We start from the raw sequence: 23,444 nt of genomic DNA on the forward strand, positions 1-23,444 counted from the left end.
TTCATTCTGAATGATTTTATTAAAATAATTAAAGCAAATACAGAATACATATCATTCCTGAAGTCTTACACACTTGCTTCTTTAAAAATGCCATAAATTTTGCAGGATCATTAACATTAAATGTTGAATGAATTAAAGCAGAATCAGAATGATACTCAGTTAAACAGTTCTTAGTATTAGGATGTAATGTATAAACACTTTTAAGATGCATAATTGCTCCCTTGTAAAAGCTGCTATGAAAGATCATATTGAGTACCCCCCACACCAAAAGTGACCACATTATTCTTCCCTATAAATTTTGATGGTGTGGGAAGTGGGATCACCTCTAAATATTCCATCATCAAAATGAATAAGGGTTAATAAATTGCCTATACCTCAAGTTAGAAGTGCAGCTCTGCTCCCCTTGCTACAACTACTCTCTTTTGGTCCATCACTTATAATGCCTGTAATTAGCTTGCCTTGTTACTACAGCCATCATACAAAAGTAACAAGCACATTAACAGTCAGCTATTAATAGTTCAATGAGAGAAAATGGCTAACAAAGATTGTTTTGACAATGTGTGTCGTCAGGTTTCCTACGAAGAAGGGAAGCCCCTTAACCGTCATTCATTCATACAAAGGTGACTGAATGGGTTTTAAGAGTGTTAGATGAAGGGTAAGGCACTTTAAACACAGTGGGCTCTCATAAAGGAGCTCTCTCGAGAACAACAAAGTAACAATCATAGAGAACTGATGAATGTCATTCAGAGAAAAGAGACTGTCCAGACAAAGCATGGTTAGAATTCTACCACAAAGAATTCTTCAGACATCGACAACAGTGGGAAAAATATTGAAGTGTGCAGAGGTTGATAGAAGTGATTTTCTAATCATATCTTAATTAAACTATAAAATAAATGAGAACATTACATTTGAAAGGGCAGCACGGTGGCGCGTGGTAGCACTGCTGCCTCGCAGTAAGGAGACCTGGGTTCGTTTCCTGGGTCCTCCCTGTGTGGAGTTTGCATGTTCTCCCCATGTCTGTGTGGGTTTCCCACGGTCCAAAGACATGCAGGTTAGGTGTATTGGTGATTCTTAATTGTCCATGGTGTGTGTCCTGCGGTGGGTTGGCGCCCTGCCTGGGATTGGTTCCTGCCTTGTGCCCTATGCTGGCTGGGATTGGCTCCAGCAGACCCCTGTGTTAGGATATAGCAGGTTGGAGAATGACTGACTGACATTACATTTGATACAGACCTCACATGTATTTCTTAAAGTGGTTAGATGATGTATTTTCTGTAGGCACAAGACAAAATTTTGTTGTATCGAATTTCGAGATACAAAATACTGCCAAACTGAAATGTGGCCTTGTATTGTGTGTTTACAACATACCACATGACTGAAACAAAGGCAAACGATAATATCTTCCATTGAAAGCTGGGAATTTTACAATTTAAGCGAAAAACACGAAAGAAAGTATAACGTACCAAACTGAATGCACTTTGACAGAACCGTTAGTCACCATCTAGATGGTGGTGCATGCACAACAGAGGCATCACTGCACATGAAAGTGGACTTGGACCGTAATTAAGTGTTTTGCCCACACACTTAATTTAGTGAGTCGCATCCTGGGACAAGACATTGAATTGCAACATTGCTCCCTAAATGTTCTCCTGCATCCACAGGATTGTTTTCAAACTGAACTCTATTGGGACTGGCAAAGCATAAACTTATCATAGTACTGGAGCAGTTCTTAGGCGATACACTCAAACGGAAACTCTCACAAGCCACAGATGTGAGTACGAGTGCTCGAAACATCAATACTGATTCAAAGTAGGAGTAGATTACAGCAAGCATTCCTCCAAACAACAGTCCTGTAGCATTGACAGAGAAAGCTGCCAAATTCCCAACGCCTGGTTTTCTGCTCAAATCACACGTCTGTCCCTGCTACGTCTGTAGCCAGTGTGTGAGTGTGTTTAGCTGCAGGAGATACTGAGGGGAGATCTCAGCTTCATGCAGACAGCTGACAATCTCATTTTTATTGAAAGAAAAGGTAACTTTAAAAGTTCTTCATAGATCAAGTCTGAACCCTCAGCTAATAGGGTGAGTAAGGAATTCAAGAGGGAAATAAGAGGACAGCCATTGTTAGAGCAATGTTTAACGTTAACCCAGAAAACAAAACAATACATTTAAATTTGATTAAATAGGGTCATTATTGTCTCATGTACAGCGTACAGTGAAATTCTTATTTGAATGTGCTAATTAACATGTAATACATGATATGATACTGCAGTTCACATACTTTATGTAAATATTTAAGACTTTTTTAAGAAAAAAAGAAAAACTTGCAGAAACTTCCATTAAAGCATGAGCATTTGTGCACAAATTTTAAATTATTTTGCAGTGTTGTGATTTATGAATGTGTAATAATAAGTAACACTAAACATACATTTCTCTTATGGAAATTGAGAATATTGTATTATGAAGCCTGAATCACAATACGAATTGCATTGTGAGATAATTGTATTGTTTCATGCCTAATTTTTAGTTTTATTTTAACAGTAGTTATTTTTCAGTATCATTAAATATCATTATCATGTTAATACCTTTCAAATTTTGAGTTTTTTTTTTGTCTAAATGAAGATGTACTGGTCTTAATTCTTAGGCATTATGATTTGGAGGCTTATAGAAAAAAAACATTTGTCCATTTAAGCTCTATGTGGCACTATAAATACAGCTTGTGTGTAGTTGAAATCTGTTGCATAAACAAAAAAAAAATCACTTCCTGCGATTGAAAAACAACAACAAAATCATTTAGTATTCTGTTACTGTCTTGATCCAATCTAGATAATCGTCAGTGAGGCGAGTGTAGACTCCTGGAAAGTTTTTCTGCCCACACTGAACACCAAATGAAGCAATGCCTGTGTAAGTATCACCACATATTAGAGGACCACCTGAATCACCCTAAAAGAAAAGGAAATACAAAAAGTTAGCCATAAAACATCAACATGTGTTCTGGGTAATTTATCATCTTTGGTCAGTTTGTGTTACTATTAAAGGCTGGACAAATGGAGACGGTTGCAGTGAAACTGAGATAGTGCCGTACTAGCAGTGGCTCTGGACCAGGCCGGGTAGTACAATAAGAGGAGATGATCCCCAGGCTTAAGTGGTGTATCAATGAGTAGTGGAACAATCCACAGATAGTCCTATTTTGGCCTTGTGCTTCTCCTTGGTTTGTTCAGGTGGCAAATAGTGTCTCACCCTCTCTAAATTATGACAATTTAAAGAGTTGCGTAGATAATACAGAAGAGATGGTACTTGTACTGCATTATGTGCAGAGCTTTTCCTAATACAGTGGAACCTCTAGATACGAGTTTAATTCGTTCCAGCACTGAGCTTGTAAATTATATAAACTGTATATATACTGTAGTCTACCTTTAATAAATAACACTGGTAAATAATATAACTGATTATTAAAAGAATCAAAACAGGTGTCCAAAGTGCAGTAGAGCATTCAATAAATCTTTAAATAAATAATCCTTAAAACAGTTGTGAAGTGGAGGTTTAAAATACACAAGAATAACAATCCTTTAACACGAGGTTAAAACGTCAAAAGGATGCCGTCTTTAAAAAACAGATGACAATCCCCGGTGCTTCTTCTCTGTTAGCGTCTCACCTGCGGGCTCTGCAACAGGCGAGACACTCTTAATGCAGCTGACCTTCTCTACACCGTCCTGCTTCAGCTGTTTGGCTCGCCTGTTCAGCTCACTGTTCAGCCTTCTCTCTCTCTCTCTCTCTCTCTCTCTCTCTCTCTCTCTCTCTCTCTCTCTCTCTCTCTCTCTCTCTCTCTCTCTCTCTCTCTCTTCTTTTACTTCTTCTCCCCCTTAACCGGCTCGCGCTTCTCTATATATGCGGGGAGGACATGGCAGCTGCAGCCCATCAGCCACAGGCACAATCATGGATGTGGGCAGTTTCCCACCTGTGCACTTAAGTGAGAAAAGCAGACACCGCAGATCGCGGCTCGCAACTGCTACCACGCCCCCTCACTAAGCCGTGAGCTATACCCACAGCCTGGCTTGTGGCTCGTTACGCGAGCCAATGCTCGCATTTAGATCTGAATTTTTCGCTCATACTTTCCTCGTATTTTGAATTTCTCGTATACAGAGGTGATCGTATCTCGAGGTTCCACTGTAGCAGAAATAGTCCAGCAGTCACCTAAGCGTATAAAGTCAGAGTCTGGACAATATTCGAAAAGAATGTCTCATTGCAGGACAAACTTCGCAGCAGAGCACAAAGCTGTATCTAATACATAGTGTGAGAGATTGTATATCACAGGGGTGTCGAACTCCGGTCCTGGAGGGCCGCAGTGGGTGCAGGTTTTCATTCCAACCTTCTCTTTAGTTAGTGATCAGTTTTTGCTGCTGATTAACTTCTTTTGCCTTTGTTTTAATTGACATGACTCAGACCCCTTAGTTGTTTCTTTTTCCTTAATTAGCAGCCAAACAATAATGAGACACAAAACAAGCCACCACATGACCAGCTAACCTGTGCCCATCACACAATAGCTGAAAATAAAGAAAGGTGAAAGTCTCAGTAAAACAGAAAATCAACAGTTCTGGAAATGTCTGTTGTGGCAGAATGAAAGCAGCAACAAGCTATGGAATTAAATGACGGGTTTAATTAACAGCAAGAATCAGCATCTCATTAAGAAACTGGTTGGAGTGAAATTGGTTGGAGTTTGAATCCCCAGCTTAACTGGTCATCTGTTGGCTCGTTTCATGTCTCTCATACCAGTTTGGCTGTCATTTAATGAAGAAAAGAATCAATTCAGGGGACTGAAGCCTTAAAAACAGGGTAAAGAAAAAAAGTTAATTAGCAGTGAAAACTGGTCATTTATTACAAAAAGGGTTAGAATGAAAACCTCTTGCCACTGCGGCCCTCCAGGGCTGGAGTTCGATGCCCCTGGTATATCAGATCACCTGCAAAGAAGGCTCCATGACACTCCAAAGGAATCCAGCATGGAAGAAACTGGAAGCATCTCTATGTACACTTTCTGAACTGGTGGCCAAATGAATTTTTAAGTAGTGATGCCAACTCTGTATATTTTTACTGAAGATGGCTAAACTTATGTTGATCTGTATTTTTCTTTTGCTTATATCTATGTAATGTATGTTTTTCATTGCACCGCTTGTCTTTTTCTATGGCATCGAGTTAAATACATCTGATTCAGTATCACACTATACTTCAGTCAAAATATAAATACAAAATATGATTTCCATATTTTTTCAATGGCATATTACTGCTTTTATATGTTCATAACAGTCTGTCTGATATGTGAGGAAATAATTCTGTAACATACTAAGTCTGCTGAACCTGCTCATAAGTTAGTACACAACTTTGTTCCCCTTCTCTGACTCCAAGAAGCAGAATGCAAATGCATTTATACTTAGTCTTGGTCTGCTGCTACTCTGCAGCTCTGAAGAACACTACAACAGCACAAACCTTGAAAGTTAGTCATATAACCATAAATACATAATAAGAGCAGATCAGCAAGGGATCATCCCGAGCTGAAAACACACTACAACTGACCCATGGTGTTTTAGACTTTAAAACACTTATTCCTGAAATGTGTCTATTTATCTGTTTACAAAATATGCACAATCTAGTTAAAGGACTTCAGGGAGTCAAGTCCTACACTTTGTAACATTGAGTGCAAGGCAGGAATCAAGTCCATGGACACACTCATTCAATGGAGTGCAGGGAGGTGCTGTAGATTAGCTGATGTTTGTACAGTTTGTGCCAGTGGCCTACACTGATATAACAGGTTACATCTCATGAACTACCATCTCTTCTGTGGTATGTGTCATCTACAGATGCACCCAAAACTAGTGATTTTCCAAAAAAAAATCTGACAAAAGTAATTAGCATCCACCATTCTTTATTAACTTTTGATTTAGGACTGTTTTTATTTTCAGAAAATAAAAAAAAGAAAATGACATGAACAAAATTATTGGGATCCCTTAGAAGTTAAAAGAAATAATTGTAGTGACGTCTCAGGCAAACTAATTGTACTGATTGGTTTCACAAATGTCTTAAATAATCAGTCACTGCCTCACAAGTCCTCACTCAGCTGTGTTGTGTCACTGTGTGCATCACACTGAACATGGACAAGAGAAAGAAAAGCAAAGAGTTGTCTGAGGAGCAAAGGAAGACGTTAATAGCCAAGCAAGTGGAAGGTAAATGCTGCAAGACCACCTCCAAAGAGGGTCATGTTGCTGTGTCCACAGTAGCTAATATTATCAAGACCTTTTACTCTCACAATGTCTTCCAGTGCTGACTCAATGATGTGCCTTCTGAGTCTTTTTAACCTGATTCTCTCAACCCCCTTTGTAGTGATTTTTCACCACAATCCTATTATACTGTTTGATTTTAACCTGTATTAACAATTAACAGATGCCATTTTCAATATTTGCGTGGGTTGTCTAATTGTCTAATTATCTAGTTGTCTAATTCAGAAGATCAATGAACAGGGGAGAATACCAGAGGAGTGGAGGAACAGTGTGATTGTACCCATTTATAAAGAAAAAGGAGATATTCACGATTGTGGAAACTACAGAGGGATAAAACTGATGTCACCCACAATGAAAATTTGGGCAAGAGTTATAGCGAGAAGTTTAAGGGAAGAGACCACCATAGGGGAGGTGCAGTTTGGTTTTATGCCAGGCAGAGGAAGAACTGATGCATTGACAGAGCTCATAAAGAAGCATCGAGAAAAACAAAAAGGTTCGCATATAGTGATTATTGATTTGTTGATGGCTTGTGAAGAGCACCGTGTCAAGTGGTCTGGAGGTGCATGAGAGATAAAGAAGGACCATAGATGTATGTGAGAAATGTCCAGGATTTGTTTGAAGGAATTATGTAAGACTTACAAGTAGTGTTTGGGTAATGGACAAGATCCCAGTTAGAGGAGGTCCGCACCAGGGATCTTCCTTAAGTCCTTACATCTTTGATCTGGTTATGGATGTGTTGAATCATGGGATAAAAGACCAATCCCCTGGTGCAGGCTTTTTGCTGATGACATTGTGTTGTGTAGCACCAGAAAAGAGGGAGTGCAGAGGAAGCTGGAAGCATGGAGAAAGGCTTTGGACGATAGAGTGTTGAAGATAAATGTGAAGAAGACAGAATATGTGAGGTTTAATGATGATCAGGATTCAGAAGATAGCCTGCAGGGAGAGCTACTGAAAAGAGTGAATACATTTAAATATCTAGGTTGAGTGGTAACTGAAGATGGAAAACAAGATGTGGTGGTAGCCTATAGATTGCAGTGTGGATGGAACAATTGGAGGAATGTATCAGGAGTGATCTAAGAATTAAGGCCAAGGTTAAAGGTAAGTTTTTTAAGACAGTGGTAAGACCAGCAATGATGGATGGATCTGAGATGTGAGCAGTAAAGGGAACACAGGAGAAGAAGTTAGATGTGGCAAAAATGAAAATATTGAAATGGGTGTTTGGAGTTAAAAAAGAAGGACAGAATAAGAAACGAGACAATCAAAGGTACAAGAAAAGAGGGAGAGAGATATACAGGAAAATAGGTTGAATTGGTATGGAAATGTGAAAATGTGGGCAAAAGAGTGATGGGAATGTAAATATAAGATAAGAGAAGGCAAGAGAGGCCAAAGCGGAGGTGGAAGGATAAAGTAAAAGAAGATCTTCAGGAAAACGGCTTGACTGGCAAGAAGGTGCAGGACCGAGCTGAGAAGGCTGATCAAGCACATCAATCCCACATAGAAGTGAGAAAAGATGAAGAGGAAGAAGTATGGGTTGTGAACAAACAAACCACTCTAAATGAAATAAATAAAATCAACTGAAGTATATGGTGGGTAAAAACTGATCCCAGAGACATGGCAGTCAGTGTTGAAAATGTGTGACAGTTATGGAAAAATGTGGCATATGGAAACTTTATTGTTTTTTTTTTTTGTAAATTTACGGTACTTTACTCAAAGCTTTCACATCTCTGACCTGAAAAGATGTAATTTGGGATGGTTTTATGTAATAATTTTAAACACAAAAATGGGTAAAACTGAAAAAAAGAAATTAAAATTGACAGTTTAATTAAATTTATCTGAATCTGAATGAAAGTGGGCTCCATGGTAGAAAACTCAGAAACATCTTCTAAAACACATCCACAAAAAAGCCAGGCTGGAGTTTTCTAAAATACATCTTGACAAGCCAAAAACCTTGTGAGAGAATGTCCCTAGGACAGATGAAACTGAATTAGAGCTTTTTGTTAAGTCACAGCACTCTTTTTACAGAAGACAACCCAATTTTTGGGGAAGAAAAATGCAATATTTCCTGTGAAATATGGAGGAAGCTCAATAATGTTATGAGGTTGCTGTGCTGCCTCTGGCACCGGGTGACTTGAATTTTTCGTGTAGGGCACGCTGAAATCAGAAGATCATCAAGGCATTCTGGAGCAAAGCATAGTGAACATTGTCAGAAAGCTCTGTTTCAGTCACAGGTCATGGGCCCTGCAGCAGGGTAATGACCCAATGCATACATTTAGTGGCATCCAAGTTTTAGGTTACAGCTTCGACTGTCTGTATTTTTCTGTTTTGGTTATTTTTGAAACATTGTATTTTGGTATTTTTGGTATTGGTATTTTTTGGTAATGTTCATTATTTTTTTTATGTAGGATGTCTTTAAGTTTATATGTGTGCCTTGTGTCTTATGGGTGACTACCCTCCATCTTTATATTCTGCTGGATGAAATATGTTCCCTCAGGTTGTCATTGAGGTTCTTCAGTGTTATTGCAAGTATTATTGTTCATTTTGATTCTTTTTGGTTTCTGTAATTTACACCTCACGCTTGGACAAACTGGTGAGGAAGGCAGGCCCTATTGTAGGCACGGATCTGGACAGCTTGACATCTGTGGCGGAGCGACGGGTGCTCAGCAGGCTCCTGTCAATAATGGAGAATCCACTGCATCCACTAAACAGTGTCATCTCCAGACAGAGGAGCAACTTCAGCGACAGACTGCTGTCAATGTCCTGCTCCACTGACAGACTGAGCAGATCGTTCCTCCCCCACACCATGTGTCTCTTCAGTTCCACCTGGGGGGGGGGGGGGGGGGTAAACGTTAAAATTATACAAAGTTATTGTCTGTCTGTATACCTGCATTGTTATCACTCTTTAATTTAATATTGTTCTTTATCAGTATGCTGCTGCTGGAGTATGTGAATTTCCCCTTTGGATTAATGAAGTATCTATCTATCTATCTATCTATCTATCTATCTATCTATCTATCTATCTATCTATCTATCTATCTATCTATCTATCTATCTATCTATCTATCTATCTATCTATCTATCTATCTATCTATCTATCTTCACTTCTGTTTTGGTGGTAATTGAACACCCGCTGCCTTGGAGGTGAGCCTATATCTGGCCAAACCAGTGAGGGTCCTAGCCTGTTCTTTATGTCTTTGGAGGTCTCACACTCCTATTTGCCATGTTTGAGACTCCTTCATACAACATGAAGAATAGAACATTTCTGGAAATAACTGAAACTTGGAGAGATGAAACTAAAGTACAGCTTTTTGGTGAGTCACAGCTGCTTTGCGTTAACAAATGACAAAACGACACTTACAAAAGGAAAGAACATCTCTCCTGTGAAATATGGAGGAGGTTCATTAATGTTATTGGACTGCTGTTCTGCCTCTGACACCGGGTGCCTTGAATCTATGCAGGACACAATAAAATCGGGATATTATCAAGGCATTCTGGAGCAAAACATACTGACCATTATCGGAAAGCTCTGACTCAGTTACAGGTTAGGGGTCTTCTAGCTGGATATTGACCCAAAATATTTGGTTTTTGAAAGCCCACACTCATAACTATTGATTTCTAACCTCTTTAATTGCAACATTTTCACAATCATCTCCACTGCTCAAATGATATTCCTGTTTGCGACAACTTAAACACATGTTTAAGAGGTATTACTGTTTCTTCCTATGTGAATACTTAATTTAGTCTACATTAACAATACTACATTTTCATTTATAAATAGTGTTTTTAAATGAAAATGATCTATGTCCACACTAAAGTTTTCATTTCAGCATTTTTTGCACACTTAAACACCTGAAAACACATATGATGTAGACCTTTCCTCTGGAGATCTGAATTTTTTTACTACAATGATAATGCTAACGGCAACAGGGTTTATCACAAAAGCGTAGTGACTAGTAAACTATTTGACTCTCAAACTGTACAAAATGGAATTTAGATGAATACAGGTAAGCAACACAACAAGCACCATGGTAAGCAACCTTGCTATATGCTTGCTATTTTGGAATATGTTTTTCTTCTGTGAAAGGTGACCAGTCTGGGAAAGAGACGTTGTAATGAGCAGAATCTCATCAGGGAAAACCTACTGTACATAATAAGCACAAAACAACCAGAGCATGATGTAGTCAGCATTTTCAAAAATCTTTATTGTCAACCATCCATACTGAAGTAGCACCTCAGCTTTAGTAGTATTCATTTTCATCAGTTGAAGAGGTCAAGGTAGTGTAAATAAAAGGGGACAATGGAGACAAATGTCTATGTTTTTAAATGGAAACATACTTGTGTGGATGAGGCCTTCTTCTCCGTTACATGCTTGTGATTGGACTATCAACTCTGACATAAACATTCAAGGATTTTATTTATTTAGTAAGGTCAAATAAATCCTCTGGACCCAAGTCAGTTTTCATTAAAAAAGACAACTGTTCAGTAACTATTATGGAGTTCTGTCATGTTTGAACATTTTTTTAAATTGATAGGGCTCTAGTTATGGCAAATGTTTCAAATAAAAGGCAAAATCAGGAAAAAGGGCTATTGCTGAATCATTTCCTGTGTTTAATGTCATAGAATAACCAAAAAGTCTTTTCCCCAAAAAATCAATAAGTATTTGTGAGTCATCTCAGAGTAGACAGCAAAACTTACCTGACAGACATCCTTTCCTCCTTTGTATCGTTCTCCAGCACACATCATGCTTGTTGTTAATTTTCCATTGTAAGAATCTCTTCCATTACATTCTTCTTTGCTTATAACCTTGACAGTAACTTCTTGAAGTGCATCGGCTGGGTTCCCATTATATTCAGTTTTCCCCCATCCTGCGATCCTGCAGATGGTTCCTGCTCCGGGATGTACCCCTCTAGTAGGCAGTTGAAGTGTCTGTACATACTGATTGATGGTGGCTTTCTTGCTCAACTTTTAGAAAGAGGGAAATAAGGAAAAATCATTATAATAAATTCAAAGCAATTCAGTATAATATTGGTCCAATTTTACTGTACTTATCTGATTTATATGATGTCTTTATGCATGTGATATGTACAATAAATTTAATCAGTGGTTTCTTTTTTGTTTTTTAATAATTTTATTTTAAGGAGTTAATGTAGTATACAATCAACCAAGAACTTACTGTATAAAACAGATAACTTCAAAAAATAACAAAGCAAGAATTTTATCCCAAGTAAGAGAAAGAGAGGAGAGCTATGAGCAAGGGAAAAAATAATAATACAAAAAGGGAAAACATCTTTTCTCCTGTACAGAATGTTTATTCACATTTTATTTAATTAATTTTGCAATTTATTTAAAAAATTTTGAACAGATCATCTAAGTAAGAATTGGATTTTTTCCAATTTCAAATTACATAAAATGTCAGTTACCAACTGAGTTATAAGAGGTGGGTTGGGATTTTTGCAGTTAACCATCCATCCATCCATTTTCCAACCCGCTGAATCCGAACACAGGGTCACGGGGGTCTGCTGGAGCCAATCCCAGCCAACACAGGGCACAAGGCAGGGAATCAATCCCGGGCAGGGTGCCAACCCACCGCAGTTAATACCATTATTCAGAAGTGAAATTGGTCTGTATGATGCACACTGTATTAAGTCCTTAGTGTTCTTTAAAAACAGTAGGAAATACGTGGTAAAATGTTGTTGTCTCTAAAATTTATGAATGTTCCTAATAATAATGGAGCTAACTTACATTTACATTTATTTGCTTAGCAGACATTTTTATCCAAAGCGACTTAACAAAGAGGTAAACAATCGAATAATGTTACGCTTGTTCACCAAGTGTAATATGACAGGTAACAAAAGTTGATTGCCACAAGTGAAAAGATGTAATAACTCATACATTTACAATCAATTAAGCAATTACACTTAAGTAGCCAAGAATATAAAGTATCACAACACAAAGATTTTTTTTCAATTATATAGATATTCAAGAAACAGATGGGTCTTCAATTGCTTCCTGAATACATTGAGAGAGTCAGCAGTACGGATGGAGGTGGATAGCCCATTCCACCAACACGGAACCACACACGAAAAGAGTCTGGATTGACACTCAATGTCACATATTGGTGGCATCACCAGATGCTGTTCCTTGGCAGACCTGAGTGGTTGAGAAAGAGCATAACACTTCACCAGTGTCGCCATATACTCAGGTGCTGACCTGTTGACTACTCTGTAGGGCAAGCATCAGGGATTTGAACTTGATGTGAACTGCTTCAGGGAGCCAATGTAGTGATCTGAAGAGAGGAGTGACATGTGCCTGTCTCAGCTTGTTAAATAAAAGACGGGCCACTGCATTCTGGACCATCTGCCATGGCTTGATATCACCTGCGAGTGACTTCCAGTAGTCCACATGCAACAAGACCAAAGCCTGGGCCAGAAGTTGTGCTGCATACTTTGTCAGAAAATGTCTTCTGGAAGTTGTACAGAATGAACTTACTTGAAAATTTTTTTAGGAAATTCCAATGGACAAAGCATCGAGTAATTCTGAGAGTGTCAGAAGTTTCTCAACTTTTTCTGCACCATGAGTATCAAGCTGTGCTATTTTTTTTTTTATTTTATCATAAAACTCAAATTGTGTCTCAACTTCTTTGTATTGAGTGGAGTATAAGAACTTACAGTACTTGTTAAATGTGCAAGTTATATTTTTATGGTCAATGACGTTTATTTTCTGTTGCTTTAGCAGTTTCTGTCATTGAACTGTGAACTTCCTGCTTGTGGATTTGTTGAGCTAAAATCTTATTATCCTTCTCTACATGGTCATAATAATTATGGCACAATTTCAAGATGAGTTGTTCTGTTTCGTTTGTTGTCAAGAGTTTAAATTCTGAGTATAGATCCTGTTTTTCCATGTGCTTCATTTGGAGACCAGGCGTATTCGTGATCTGTTCTGGAAATCCTGCTGATCAACTCTGATGCCTTTGCGGTCTCCAATTTATTTTTTAAGAGAAATATAAAATAATGTACCCTCTTAAGAAATTCCTTTATAGTTTTCCAAAGTGTTCTTGCAGAAACCTTTGAGGATTTGTTTGATTCTAAGAAATAATACATTTTGTTTGGAGATGAATTCTGTAAATTTTACATCTGCTTAACACGGCGTCTAAGGTGGCAGTTAAGTGTGTAGGGCATAATGATTCAAGCTCCAAGATCAGAGGAGCATGGTCAGAGATAATAATAGTATAGTTCTTACAAGATTTCATAGTAGGCAAAAAATTATCAATAAAGAAATAAACTTTTTTGTGTAGCTATGACATTCTGGTGAGAAGATGGAATACAGTAATCCCTCCTCGATCGCGGGGGGTTGCGTTCCAGAATCCCCCGCGAAAGGTGAAAATCCGCGAAGTAGAAACCATATGTTTATATGGTTATTTTTATATTGTCAAGCTTGGGTCACAGATTTGCACAGAAACACAGGAAGTTGTAGAGAGACAGGAACGTTATTCAAACACTGCAAACAAACATTTGTCTCTTTTTCAAAAGTTTAAACTGTGCTCCATGACAAGACAGAGATGACAGTTCCGTCTCACAATTAACAGAATACAAACATATCTTCCTCTTCAAAGGAGTGCGCATCAGGAGCAGAGAATGTCAGAGAGAGAGAGAGAAAAAAGCAAACAATCAAAAATCAATAGGGCTGTTTGGCTTTTAAGTATGCGAGTTGCAAGGAAGGCAACAGCTCACACCCCCTCCGTCAGGAGCAGAGAATGTCAGAGAGAGAGAGAGAGAGAGAGACAAAGAAAAACAAACAATCAAAAATCAATACGTGCCCTTCAAGCTTTTAAGTATGCGAAGCACCGTGGAGGAAGCAAGTCGCTTCACGAAGCAGCTGCACAGAAGTGAGCAACGTGAAGGTAATCTTTCAGCATTTTTAGACGAGCGTCCGTATCATCTAGGTGTGCGAACAGCCCCCCTGCTCACACCCCCTCCGTCAGGAGCAGAGAATGTCAGAGCAAGAGAGAGAGAGAAAAGTAAACAATCAAAAATCAATACGTGCTGTTTGATCTTTTAAGTATGCGAAGCACCATGCAGGAAGCATATCGCTTGACAAAGCAGCCACATTTAAGCCCAGCAAAGAAGAGAGCAATGTGAAGGTAATCTTTCAGCGTTTTTTGAGGAGCGGCTGTATCCTCTAGGGGTGCGAACAGCCCCTGTGCTCCCAATATATTTGAGGAGTTTTATTTAATAGGTAATATGTGCTCTGGTTGGGTAGCTTTTCAGCCATCTGCCAATAGCGTCCCTTGTATGAAATCAACTGGGCAAACCAACTGAGGAAGCATGTACCAGAAATTAAAAGACCCATTGTCCGCAGAAATCCGTGAACCAGCAAAAAATCCGCGATATATATTTAAATATGCTTACATATAAAATCCGCGATAGAGTGAAGCCGCGAAAGTCAAAGCGTGATATAGCGAGGGATTACTGTATTCCCTTGAATTTGGATTGAAGAATCTCCATGGGTCTAAAAAATTATGATCTATTACACACTGTGTGATTGTCTTTTCGGTATTAGACATTATCATCACTGCAGTTGATGATCTAACCAGATCTGCAATTAAAATCTCCAGCCATTATAATTTTAGGAGTGCTCATACAGTAATCCCTCGCTATATAGCGCTTCGCCTTTCGCGGCTTCACTCCATCGCGGATTTTATATGTAAGCATATTTAAATATATATCGCAGATTTTTTGCTGGTTCGCAGATTTCTGTGGACAATGGGTCTTTTAATTTCTTGTACATGCTTCCTCAGTTGGTTTGCCCAGTTGATTTCATACAAGGGACGCTATTGGCAGATGGCTGAGAAGCTACCCAACTTACTTTTCTCCCTCTCTTGCGCTGAGTTTCTCTGATCCTGACGTAGGGGGATTGAGCAGGGGGGCTGTTCGCAAACCTAGACGATACGAACGCTCGTCTAAAAATGCTGAAAGATTATCTTCACGTTGCTATCTTTTGTGCAGCTGCTTCCTGAAGTGACATGCTGCACAGTGCTTCACATACTTAAAAGCTCAAAGGGCACGTATTGATTTTTCACTGTTTGTTTTTATCTGTCTCTCTCTCTCTCTCTCTCTCTCTCTCTGCTCCTGACAGAGGGGGTGTGAGCTGCCGCCTTCAACAGCTTTGTGCCGCGGTGCTTCGCATACTTAAAAGCCAAACAGCCCTATTGATTTGTTTGCTAGAGATTGTTTTCTCTATCAATGTGACATTCTGTGCTCCTGACACGCACTCCTTTGAAGAGGAAGATATGTTTGCATTCTTTTAATCGTGAGACAGAACTGTCATCTCTGTCTTGTCATGGAGCACAGTTTAAACTTTTGAAAGAGAGACAAATGTTTGTTTGCAGTGTTTGAATAACGTTCCTGTCTCTCTACAACCTCCTGTGTTTCTGCGCAAATCTGTGACCCAAGCATGACAATATAAAAATAACCATATAAACATATGGTTTCTACTTCACGGATTTTCTTATTTCGCGGGTGACTCTGGAACGCAACCCCCGCGATGGAGGAGGGATTACTGTATTGGGAATTGATGTGAATATATTTTGGATAAAATCTCTGTCATCCCCATTAGGTGCATATATATTTATCAAAATTACTTTAGAATTAAATAAATTACCCATCACCGTGACATAGCTCCTTAATGATCAGATTTACAACTGACACTACAAGTGGAATTGCTTTATGTATTAAAATTCCTATACCTCTTTTTTTTTTTTAATAGCTGAAGTGAAAAATTTAGCCAGTCCAGACTCTTTGCAATCAGAAGTGGTCCTTACTTATTAAGTGAGTCTCCTGTAAAAATATTATTTTAGCATTTTGGCCTGTACGTTGTAAAAACACATTTTTTCTCTTTAGATTGTGTTTGAGGCATTTGACATTCCAACTTACAAAGTTTACTGTTTGGTCAGGGAAATATTGCTTCTGAACATTGTGAACATTTTTTAATCTTAAGTAAAAACAGTATGTTATTTAAAAATATAACTTTATGCTGATTTGATATTGTTATTGACGAGTATTATGGCAAAGCAACATGTCATTATTTTGGCACTTATATTTTTGGGGGTAAAAAGAATAGGTAAATAGTAATTTTCTCTCTTTCCCTTCCTCTAACCCAATCATACTCCAGTTTGCCTCTCCAAGTGAGACTAGAACACACTTCCCAGAGTCCCAGTCTACTGACATGCCAAGAGACTGGGTACAGCTAAAACAAAGAGATCCCACGGTAGTAATGTAGCAAGGAATACATTGATTTCTGATGTGAATTCCCCTCTCTGTCAGAGTTTGGTTAAGGTGTAAATACTTCTAAAAAGGCCTGAATACTTCAATGGTATAAGGCCTGAAGTTTTATTAAGGGAAAAGGGAACCACTAAAATCAAACGTCCAAATTAACAAAACTTTACAAATTAAATAAATTCTAACCAAAGATGAAAAAGCTGTAAAATTTACAAAATGGCTAGAATTTGAAAAATATCTATTGTGATGTGAGATTTTACATATAATTTGATAAATGTTTTGTATGTCTTTTATTTCTAATTTGGGCAAAGCAATGTAATTTAGTGTTTACACCCCCAACCCCCTTTAGGAATGGGTCTGTTTGAATTTTACGACAGGATTTGGGGGATGTGTGTTTTAAACAAGTCTGGCAAATGTTTCTTTGCTAAAGTCATTTCTACCCCTGCAAATGGGCTAAGGTGTACTTTAACATATGGTTTGGGGGCAGGTGTTAAGATGTTCTATTTCACCCATTGGTCTGAGGTATGGCTGTTTGGAATTGGCTTGTCTCAGAGGCCTTTAAGTACCATGATGTCCTATTGGCTCTCGGGGTTGGACAGAACATCTATAAATGTACTGTATGTGTTTTACCTCAGTATCTCTCTCTCTTACTAACCAACATCTGAAGGAAGCATCTCGTGCTAACCTGTGATGATGAAGACAAAACAGACATGTGGCTGAAAGCTGAGCACCAATGATGCCTTAACTAGAGACATTTAAGTAACTACAAGTCTGTGCCGCCTAAACTACATACAGTATCATCATTTAATCAGGTTGTATGGTTGTCAATATTCAAATATACTTTGCATTTTGTTATTATTTCTGAATATTATCAATAATACATTATTTAAACTGTAACTTAACTTCTGCTTGTCTTTTTACTACATCTAATTGCCTAAGGTAATAGATATAGAAGGGAAGGTGGGGATAAGTTATATACAATAATACCTTATAAACAGTGGCAAGTCTGTGAGATTAGGCATTCTAAGGCTACATATTAATAATACAATAGGGGAAAGTAGAGCAATGTATATTACTCTACCAAGACAAAACAATATCAAAAACAGAGTCCCAAAAAAATCGCCAAATTCAAAACCTTAAAATGTTAAAGTGCATAAAATCCAGATTTAGAGAAAAAAAAGAAGAAATGCATAACTTTAAGCTACTGAAAGCAAGTATTGCAAAGGCAAAATCCAATTGCCAAAAATCAAAACAGAGAAACAAATCCAAAAGTCAAAACCAGAAAAGTAAACAAAAATTGTCAGAGACCCAAAAAAACTTATGAAACAAGGAAACATTAAAGAGAAGCCATAAAGCAACAGCTTGGAATCGCTAATGCCTCATCAGCTTGCGTGGGGGCTGTTATGCCCTTAAATAATGGCTCCAATAGCAGACCCATTGTACAGTAATCTGCAGTATCAGGGGATCCTGCCTGTCCCTTCAACACAAAAAGGAATAGAAAATGGAAAAATACATCAAAAAAGAGGTATAGAAAAGTAGATAACCTTCCAGCAATAACAGGGACTACTAAGAAGGTGCTTAGTGATTTGAATATTATAGAGGAATTAATACTGCTTACATTAAAAGGGTGCAGATAACATTTACACATTTTTAAGTACTGGAAAACAGCAAACATTTTTCCTTTATATAAAAAGAGTGATTGGGCTGATCCAAGTAACTATACGCCAGTAAGGTTAACATGCATCACAAGTAATTCATGAAATGAACTGTTAAAGAAAGGATTTAGCAGCCCCTGGCAAGAGCAAGAGTTTTAATGTACAGTCAGCATTGGTTAAGATTAGGGAGACTGTGTTTTGCAGACTTGCTGGAATTCTATGAGGAAGCAACAAAAGGATATGATCAAAGTGGTGCATATGATATTATTTATCTTGACATTCAGAAAGCAATTGATAGTGTCACACATGAAAGGTTGGCCATCAAGCTAAAAGAAGTGGGAGTTCAAGGTGAGGTATGTACACTAGATGGGGGCAGAATTGACTAAAACACAGGAAGCAGAGGGTTATGGTGTGAGGTACCTTATCAGAATTGGGTGATGTTAAGAGCTGTCCCTCATGGGCTAGTGCTGTAACTGCTGCAATTGTTAATATATATATAAATGATCTGGATAAGAATATAAAGAACAAAACAACAAAGTTGTTTTAATTTGCAGATGTTAACAACCTAGGTGGATTGGCAGATAATCTTGAATTCATTCAAACATTAACAGAGAGACTTGACTTGTTGTGAAGCATCCGCACAGATACATGGAAAACAAAAATGATTTTCCAGCTGGACCTGGAGGTGCAACTTCATGGTATAGCCATTGTGTGCTCCAAGATTGGATCCCTGTGAGCGCAATGATCTATATTTCATTTATGCTATGGTAGTTTGTGAAAACTTGATGCATTTTGTTTTTGCTGTTTGTTTTGTCTGTGTCTTTTGTTTGTTGATTTGTTTGTTGGTTTAGTGGTTAGCATTGCTGCCTCACAATACAGATCATACTTGTTGTACATAATAATCAGGCCAGCATAGTTGTCAGACATTTTCTTAGTCCTTAGGGACCCTTAAAAGACCATTGCGCCTTTAAGATCCACTCAAAACTAGTTCAGTTTCTCCTTCTCTATTAACTTCCATTCTTTTTTTGTGGTGTTTGTCAAAGTCTCCAAACATTTCTGTGATTTTGCCAAACTCACGGTGAAGCAAACTCTGCAGATGACTAATATGAACTATGGAAGGAAACAAAGGTGCATGAAAGAATACAAAAATGTCAGTTGAACAAGCAGACACCATACAAAAAACAGGATGGACCAGTACAGGGAAACTTGAGACATCAAGCATGTTCCCAGTGCAATAACTCGGCAAAGTATTTGTTAAGCACAAACTTGATTTTTCTCAGATAGGAAAGACAAAGCTGCAGAGGAAATGCAACACATAATTAAGATAATTAATTTAATAGTTGAGTAAATTTTTAAAAATCAATAATTAAGGACCAGACAGTAGGAATTTTATTTGAAAAAATAGCTCACTGGGAAAAAAGAAATAAATCTAAAATTTAAATGCTATAACAAACAAGGAAATAACCAGAAAAAAAAAAAATATATATATATATATATAGAACTAGTAATACCAACAATTACCAAAAAGCAAAATGGCAATCCTTAAGGGTTAAAAAGAAATTTAAAAAATCCTAAACAAAATGTCTCAATGATGCACTTAATATTTAAATGGAATAAAGTGCACAAAGACTGCCTGAAAAACAGCTGCCTAAGCAAAGTAATGCTAAGTAACAGATGGGGGTCTATAATAGTCCTCTCGGGTAACTGCAACCACAATTGCAGCCCCTAAGAGTCACTATAAGGCCCTGACCCTGTAAACACAAAACACTTGTGAGAGAAGGGCACTGAGAAAAAGTGTAAGCAAAAAAAAAATGCAAATAAAAGAATGAATTGAGGGGCTGGGGTGAAAAAATGAAAAGAAAAGCAGAACTGGAGCTGGAATATTGAAGTTTTTTTACACCGTGTACTGTATTAAAAGAAAAGCATAATAATTGTTGTCATCTGCTTTTTTAACATTCAATAATTTTTAAAAATTATTATTATTGGTGGCATGTTAATATTGTAGGTAATGCTGCTGTCTTATAGTGAATTTCTGGTTCTGTTGCAGTTTATGTGGAGTTTGCAGATTCTCAACACATCCATGTGGGATTTCTCCTGACTGCCAGATATCATCCTGAAGATGTGAGGGTTAGGTTTTTGGTGTCTATGAACTAGCCTGATGTGAGTGTGGTCTATCCAGGTGGGTAGCATTCCATTCAGAGGTGGTGCCTTGATAGTGTCTGGATAAATTCTACCATCCAGCAACCCTCTAATGAAACAAACAGGTTTTGATAATGGAAGGATGAATATTCCTTATACTGTATAAAAGTGGGCTGGAAAGTGTAAATATAAAGCACAGCTTACCTTTACCAGCATGATGTCATTAGCCTGCGTTAAGCTGTTATAGTGTTTATGGATCACTTGCTCTTCTACGTCAATCATTTGCTGTTCCTTTTCATTTCCATTAATAGAATGAGCTCCAAGTATTGCATACATACCTTTCTCTCTGTAGACAAAAAAAAAATATTTTTTTTTTTAAACATTGCAATCAACAGTAGATAGATCTGCAAGTCAGTAAGTCAGTTTTTATTAGCAGCTTTTCCCAGTGTGGTGTAGATAAGTAGAATATGCAAGCGGTGAGATGTGATATGTTTTTATAAATAAAGATTTAAATAGCCTAGGCCTTATTCATCAATACATGCATACAAGAGCATACGTTACAATCTCCACAAAATCATTTACTAAAATTTGAAAAGTATAATATAACAACTGAGGGAGTAGCTACAGGCCTGCTTCTGTAAGGGACCTGGAGGTGTTGGCGGAAGGAATACCAAGGACACCCGGAGTGCTTCCGGGTGTTCATGTGGCACTTCCACCACACCAGCAAGTGCCACAGGAAGTCCATCGGAAAGCACCTGGAGTACGTCCGGGTGGATATAAAAGGGACCGGCTCCCTCCAGTCGGCAGCTACAGTCAGGAGGAAGAGGACAGAGCTCGGCGGAGAGGATTGGAGGCGGTGAAGGACCTTGTGAATGACTCAAAAGGGTGATTGGTGCAGGGGTACCGTGTGCTATGTGCAGGACATTGTAAATAGTTGCTAATTAAATATGTGCTTTTGTAGACATGGAGGTGTCTGTCTGTCTGTCTTTGTCTGGGGTTGGCTTCCACAAGGGTCACGGGTAAGCTAGAGTTAATCTCAGCAAGCATGGGATAGAAACAAACTCCAGACAGGAGGACCACTGCAAGGTGAACACCAGACATGTTGACATTCCCCACAAACACACTAGAGCCAATTTAGCATAGTCAATCCACCTAACTTTCATGTGTGAGGAAACCAGAGCACCTGGAGGAAATCCACACAGACATGAGGAGAACATGCAATCTCTATGCAAGAAGGACCTGACACGCAAACCCTGGTCTCTTTACTGCGAGGCGGCAGTGCTACCACTGCACCAACATGCCACCCTATTATTATATTATATTATATTATATTATATTATATTATATTATATTATATTATATTATATTATATTATATTATATTATATTATATAGAGTTGAACCTTTTCAGTTTAAATTAATAGAAAATAAGAGATGATAATACTAGAAGTAATGTGGTAGATGCCAGTCATAATGACTTCTTTAACAGGAACAAATGATGACACAGATGGAAACTTAAGGGTAATTTTTTTTACTAACGTTAAGGCAGTTTTTTTTTCATGTGAAGAACCATAGATTCATAGAATAAGTAACCTACTATGTATGAGATATAAGACAAAATTTGGGGACTTTGAAAACTTGACTTGATGTTAATTTGGAGAAGTTAGATGAATAGGTAATTTGCTAGAATTGTCTGTTCTCCTCTAAATCGTTTTAATGCACATTTTACACCTGCTAAGGCAGTGTTTGTGTGCAATTTGCACAGTCTCCCTGAGTCGATGTGGGTTTTTCTCTGACTGTAGTTTTCCTTCCACTTTCTGAAGACATGCATGCTGGATTAATTAGAAACTGTGTGAGAGTGTGCTTTGTAATGGACTTGTGTTTCTTTGAAAGGCTCGTGTTTTCTTCTTCATTTTCACAGTCCTGCAGTGCTAATAGTGGACTGGTGATAATGAAAGTTGGAGTAGATGAGCATTTTCTACAGTGGACTTGTGTCTGTTCATGGATCACTTCTGAGTTTTGTTCTCTTGAAATCCTACACTAGAAAATGGTGGGATGGATATTTGTTATCCATTAGTTCTTAATTAACATGTTGAGTCACCATGAGTGTATTCTATTTGTATCAGTAGTACTATTGCAAAAAATAAAAGTACTACAAATTTATATGCTTTTCTAATTTTTTTTCAAATTAATATTGCATGAATGTCTCTTCCCTTTAAATGAAATTTTTTTTTTTTTGTTTCTGGTAAAGAAAAAGGGTGGCATGATGGCGCAGTGAGTAGCACTGCTGCCTCACAGATAGAAGACCGGGGTTCGCTTCCCGGGTCCTCCCTGCGTGGAGTTTGCATGTTCTCCCCGTGTCTGCATGGGTTTCCTCCGGGTACAGTCCAAAGACATGCAGGTTAGGTGCATTGGCAATTCTAAATTGTCCCTAGTGTGTGCTTGGCATGTGTATGTGTGTGCCCTGCGGTGGGCTGGCACCCTGTCCGGGGTTTGTTTCCTGCCTTACGTCCTGTGTTGGCTGTGATTGGCTCCAGCAGACCCCCGTGACCCTGTAGTTAGGATATAGCGGGTTGGATAATGGATGGATGGATGGTAAAGAAAAAATACAGATTCACAAGGAAACAATGCACAGTTTCACTCCTATCAAGCATTCAAGGGTCATACTATATGAAAGCCATTACCTAATTATAAATTAATAATTCAACTAATAAGTTTTATATTTTCTTTGTAGGCCAGTGATACCTGTGACAGTGTGCTGCTGTCAGGACCCAGTTCTCCTTAATCAAAGCGCCTCCACAATCGGCACTAAGGTAGACCATGTAAGGCCTTGAATGTGGAGCAACCTCTCTACCTCCAATTATCTTCTCACATGTCCCTAAGCAAAAAATAGTAAAAAAAGACTTTGTTTTACTCCACACAGACAAATGCATTCTTAAAAGTTAAGTTCTACAAAATGCATACCTGAGTGCTACTTACCTCCAGGACTGAATAAGAACAGAGGAAGAGCAAAAATGGTGATTATGGTTAGCAGCTTCATGATTCAGATCTGATGTGCACTATGGTGTATCAGCATCACTATTTTATACTCTGGCAAAAAAGATGTGGTCTGTG

The 23,444-nt window shown here is 38.2% G+C and overlaps 1 protein-coding gene across 1 annotated transcript; it reads right to left on the reverse strand.

The window, feature by feature from the left end:
- Window positions 1-23,415, reverse strand: LOC114652299 (granzyme A-like). The gene is made up of 5 exons (XM_028802617.2): window positions 23,310-23,415; window positions 23,076-23,208; window positions 20,536-20,677; window positions 10,956-11,222; window positions 1-2,937 (listed from the first exon to the last, which is right to left on the reverse strand). The coding sequence occupies exons 1-5, from the start codon at window positions 23,368-23,370 to the stop codon at window positions 2,788-2,790; spliced, it is 753 nt and encodes a 250-aa protein (XP_028658450.1). The 5' UTR covers window positions 23,371-23,415; the 3' UTR covers window positions 1-2,787.
- Between the last annotated feature and the right edge of the window lie 29 nt (window positions 23,416-23,444).

This window comes from Erpetoichthys calabaricus, chromosome 5 (genome assembly GCF_900747795.2).
Source record: "Erpetoichthys calabaricus chromosome 5, fErpCal1.3, whole genome shotgun sequence".
In the NCBI taxonomy this organism is placed as follows: Eukaryota; Metazoa; Chordata; class Cladistia; order Polypteriformes; family Polypteridae; genus Erpetoichthys; species Erpetoichthys calabaricus.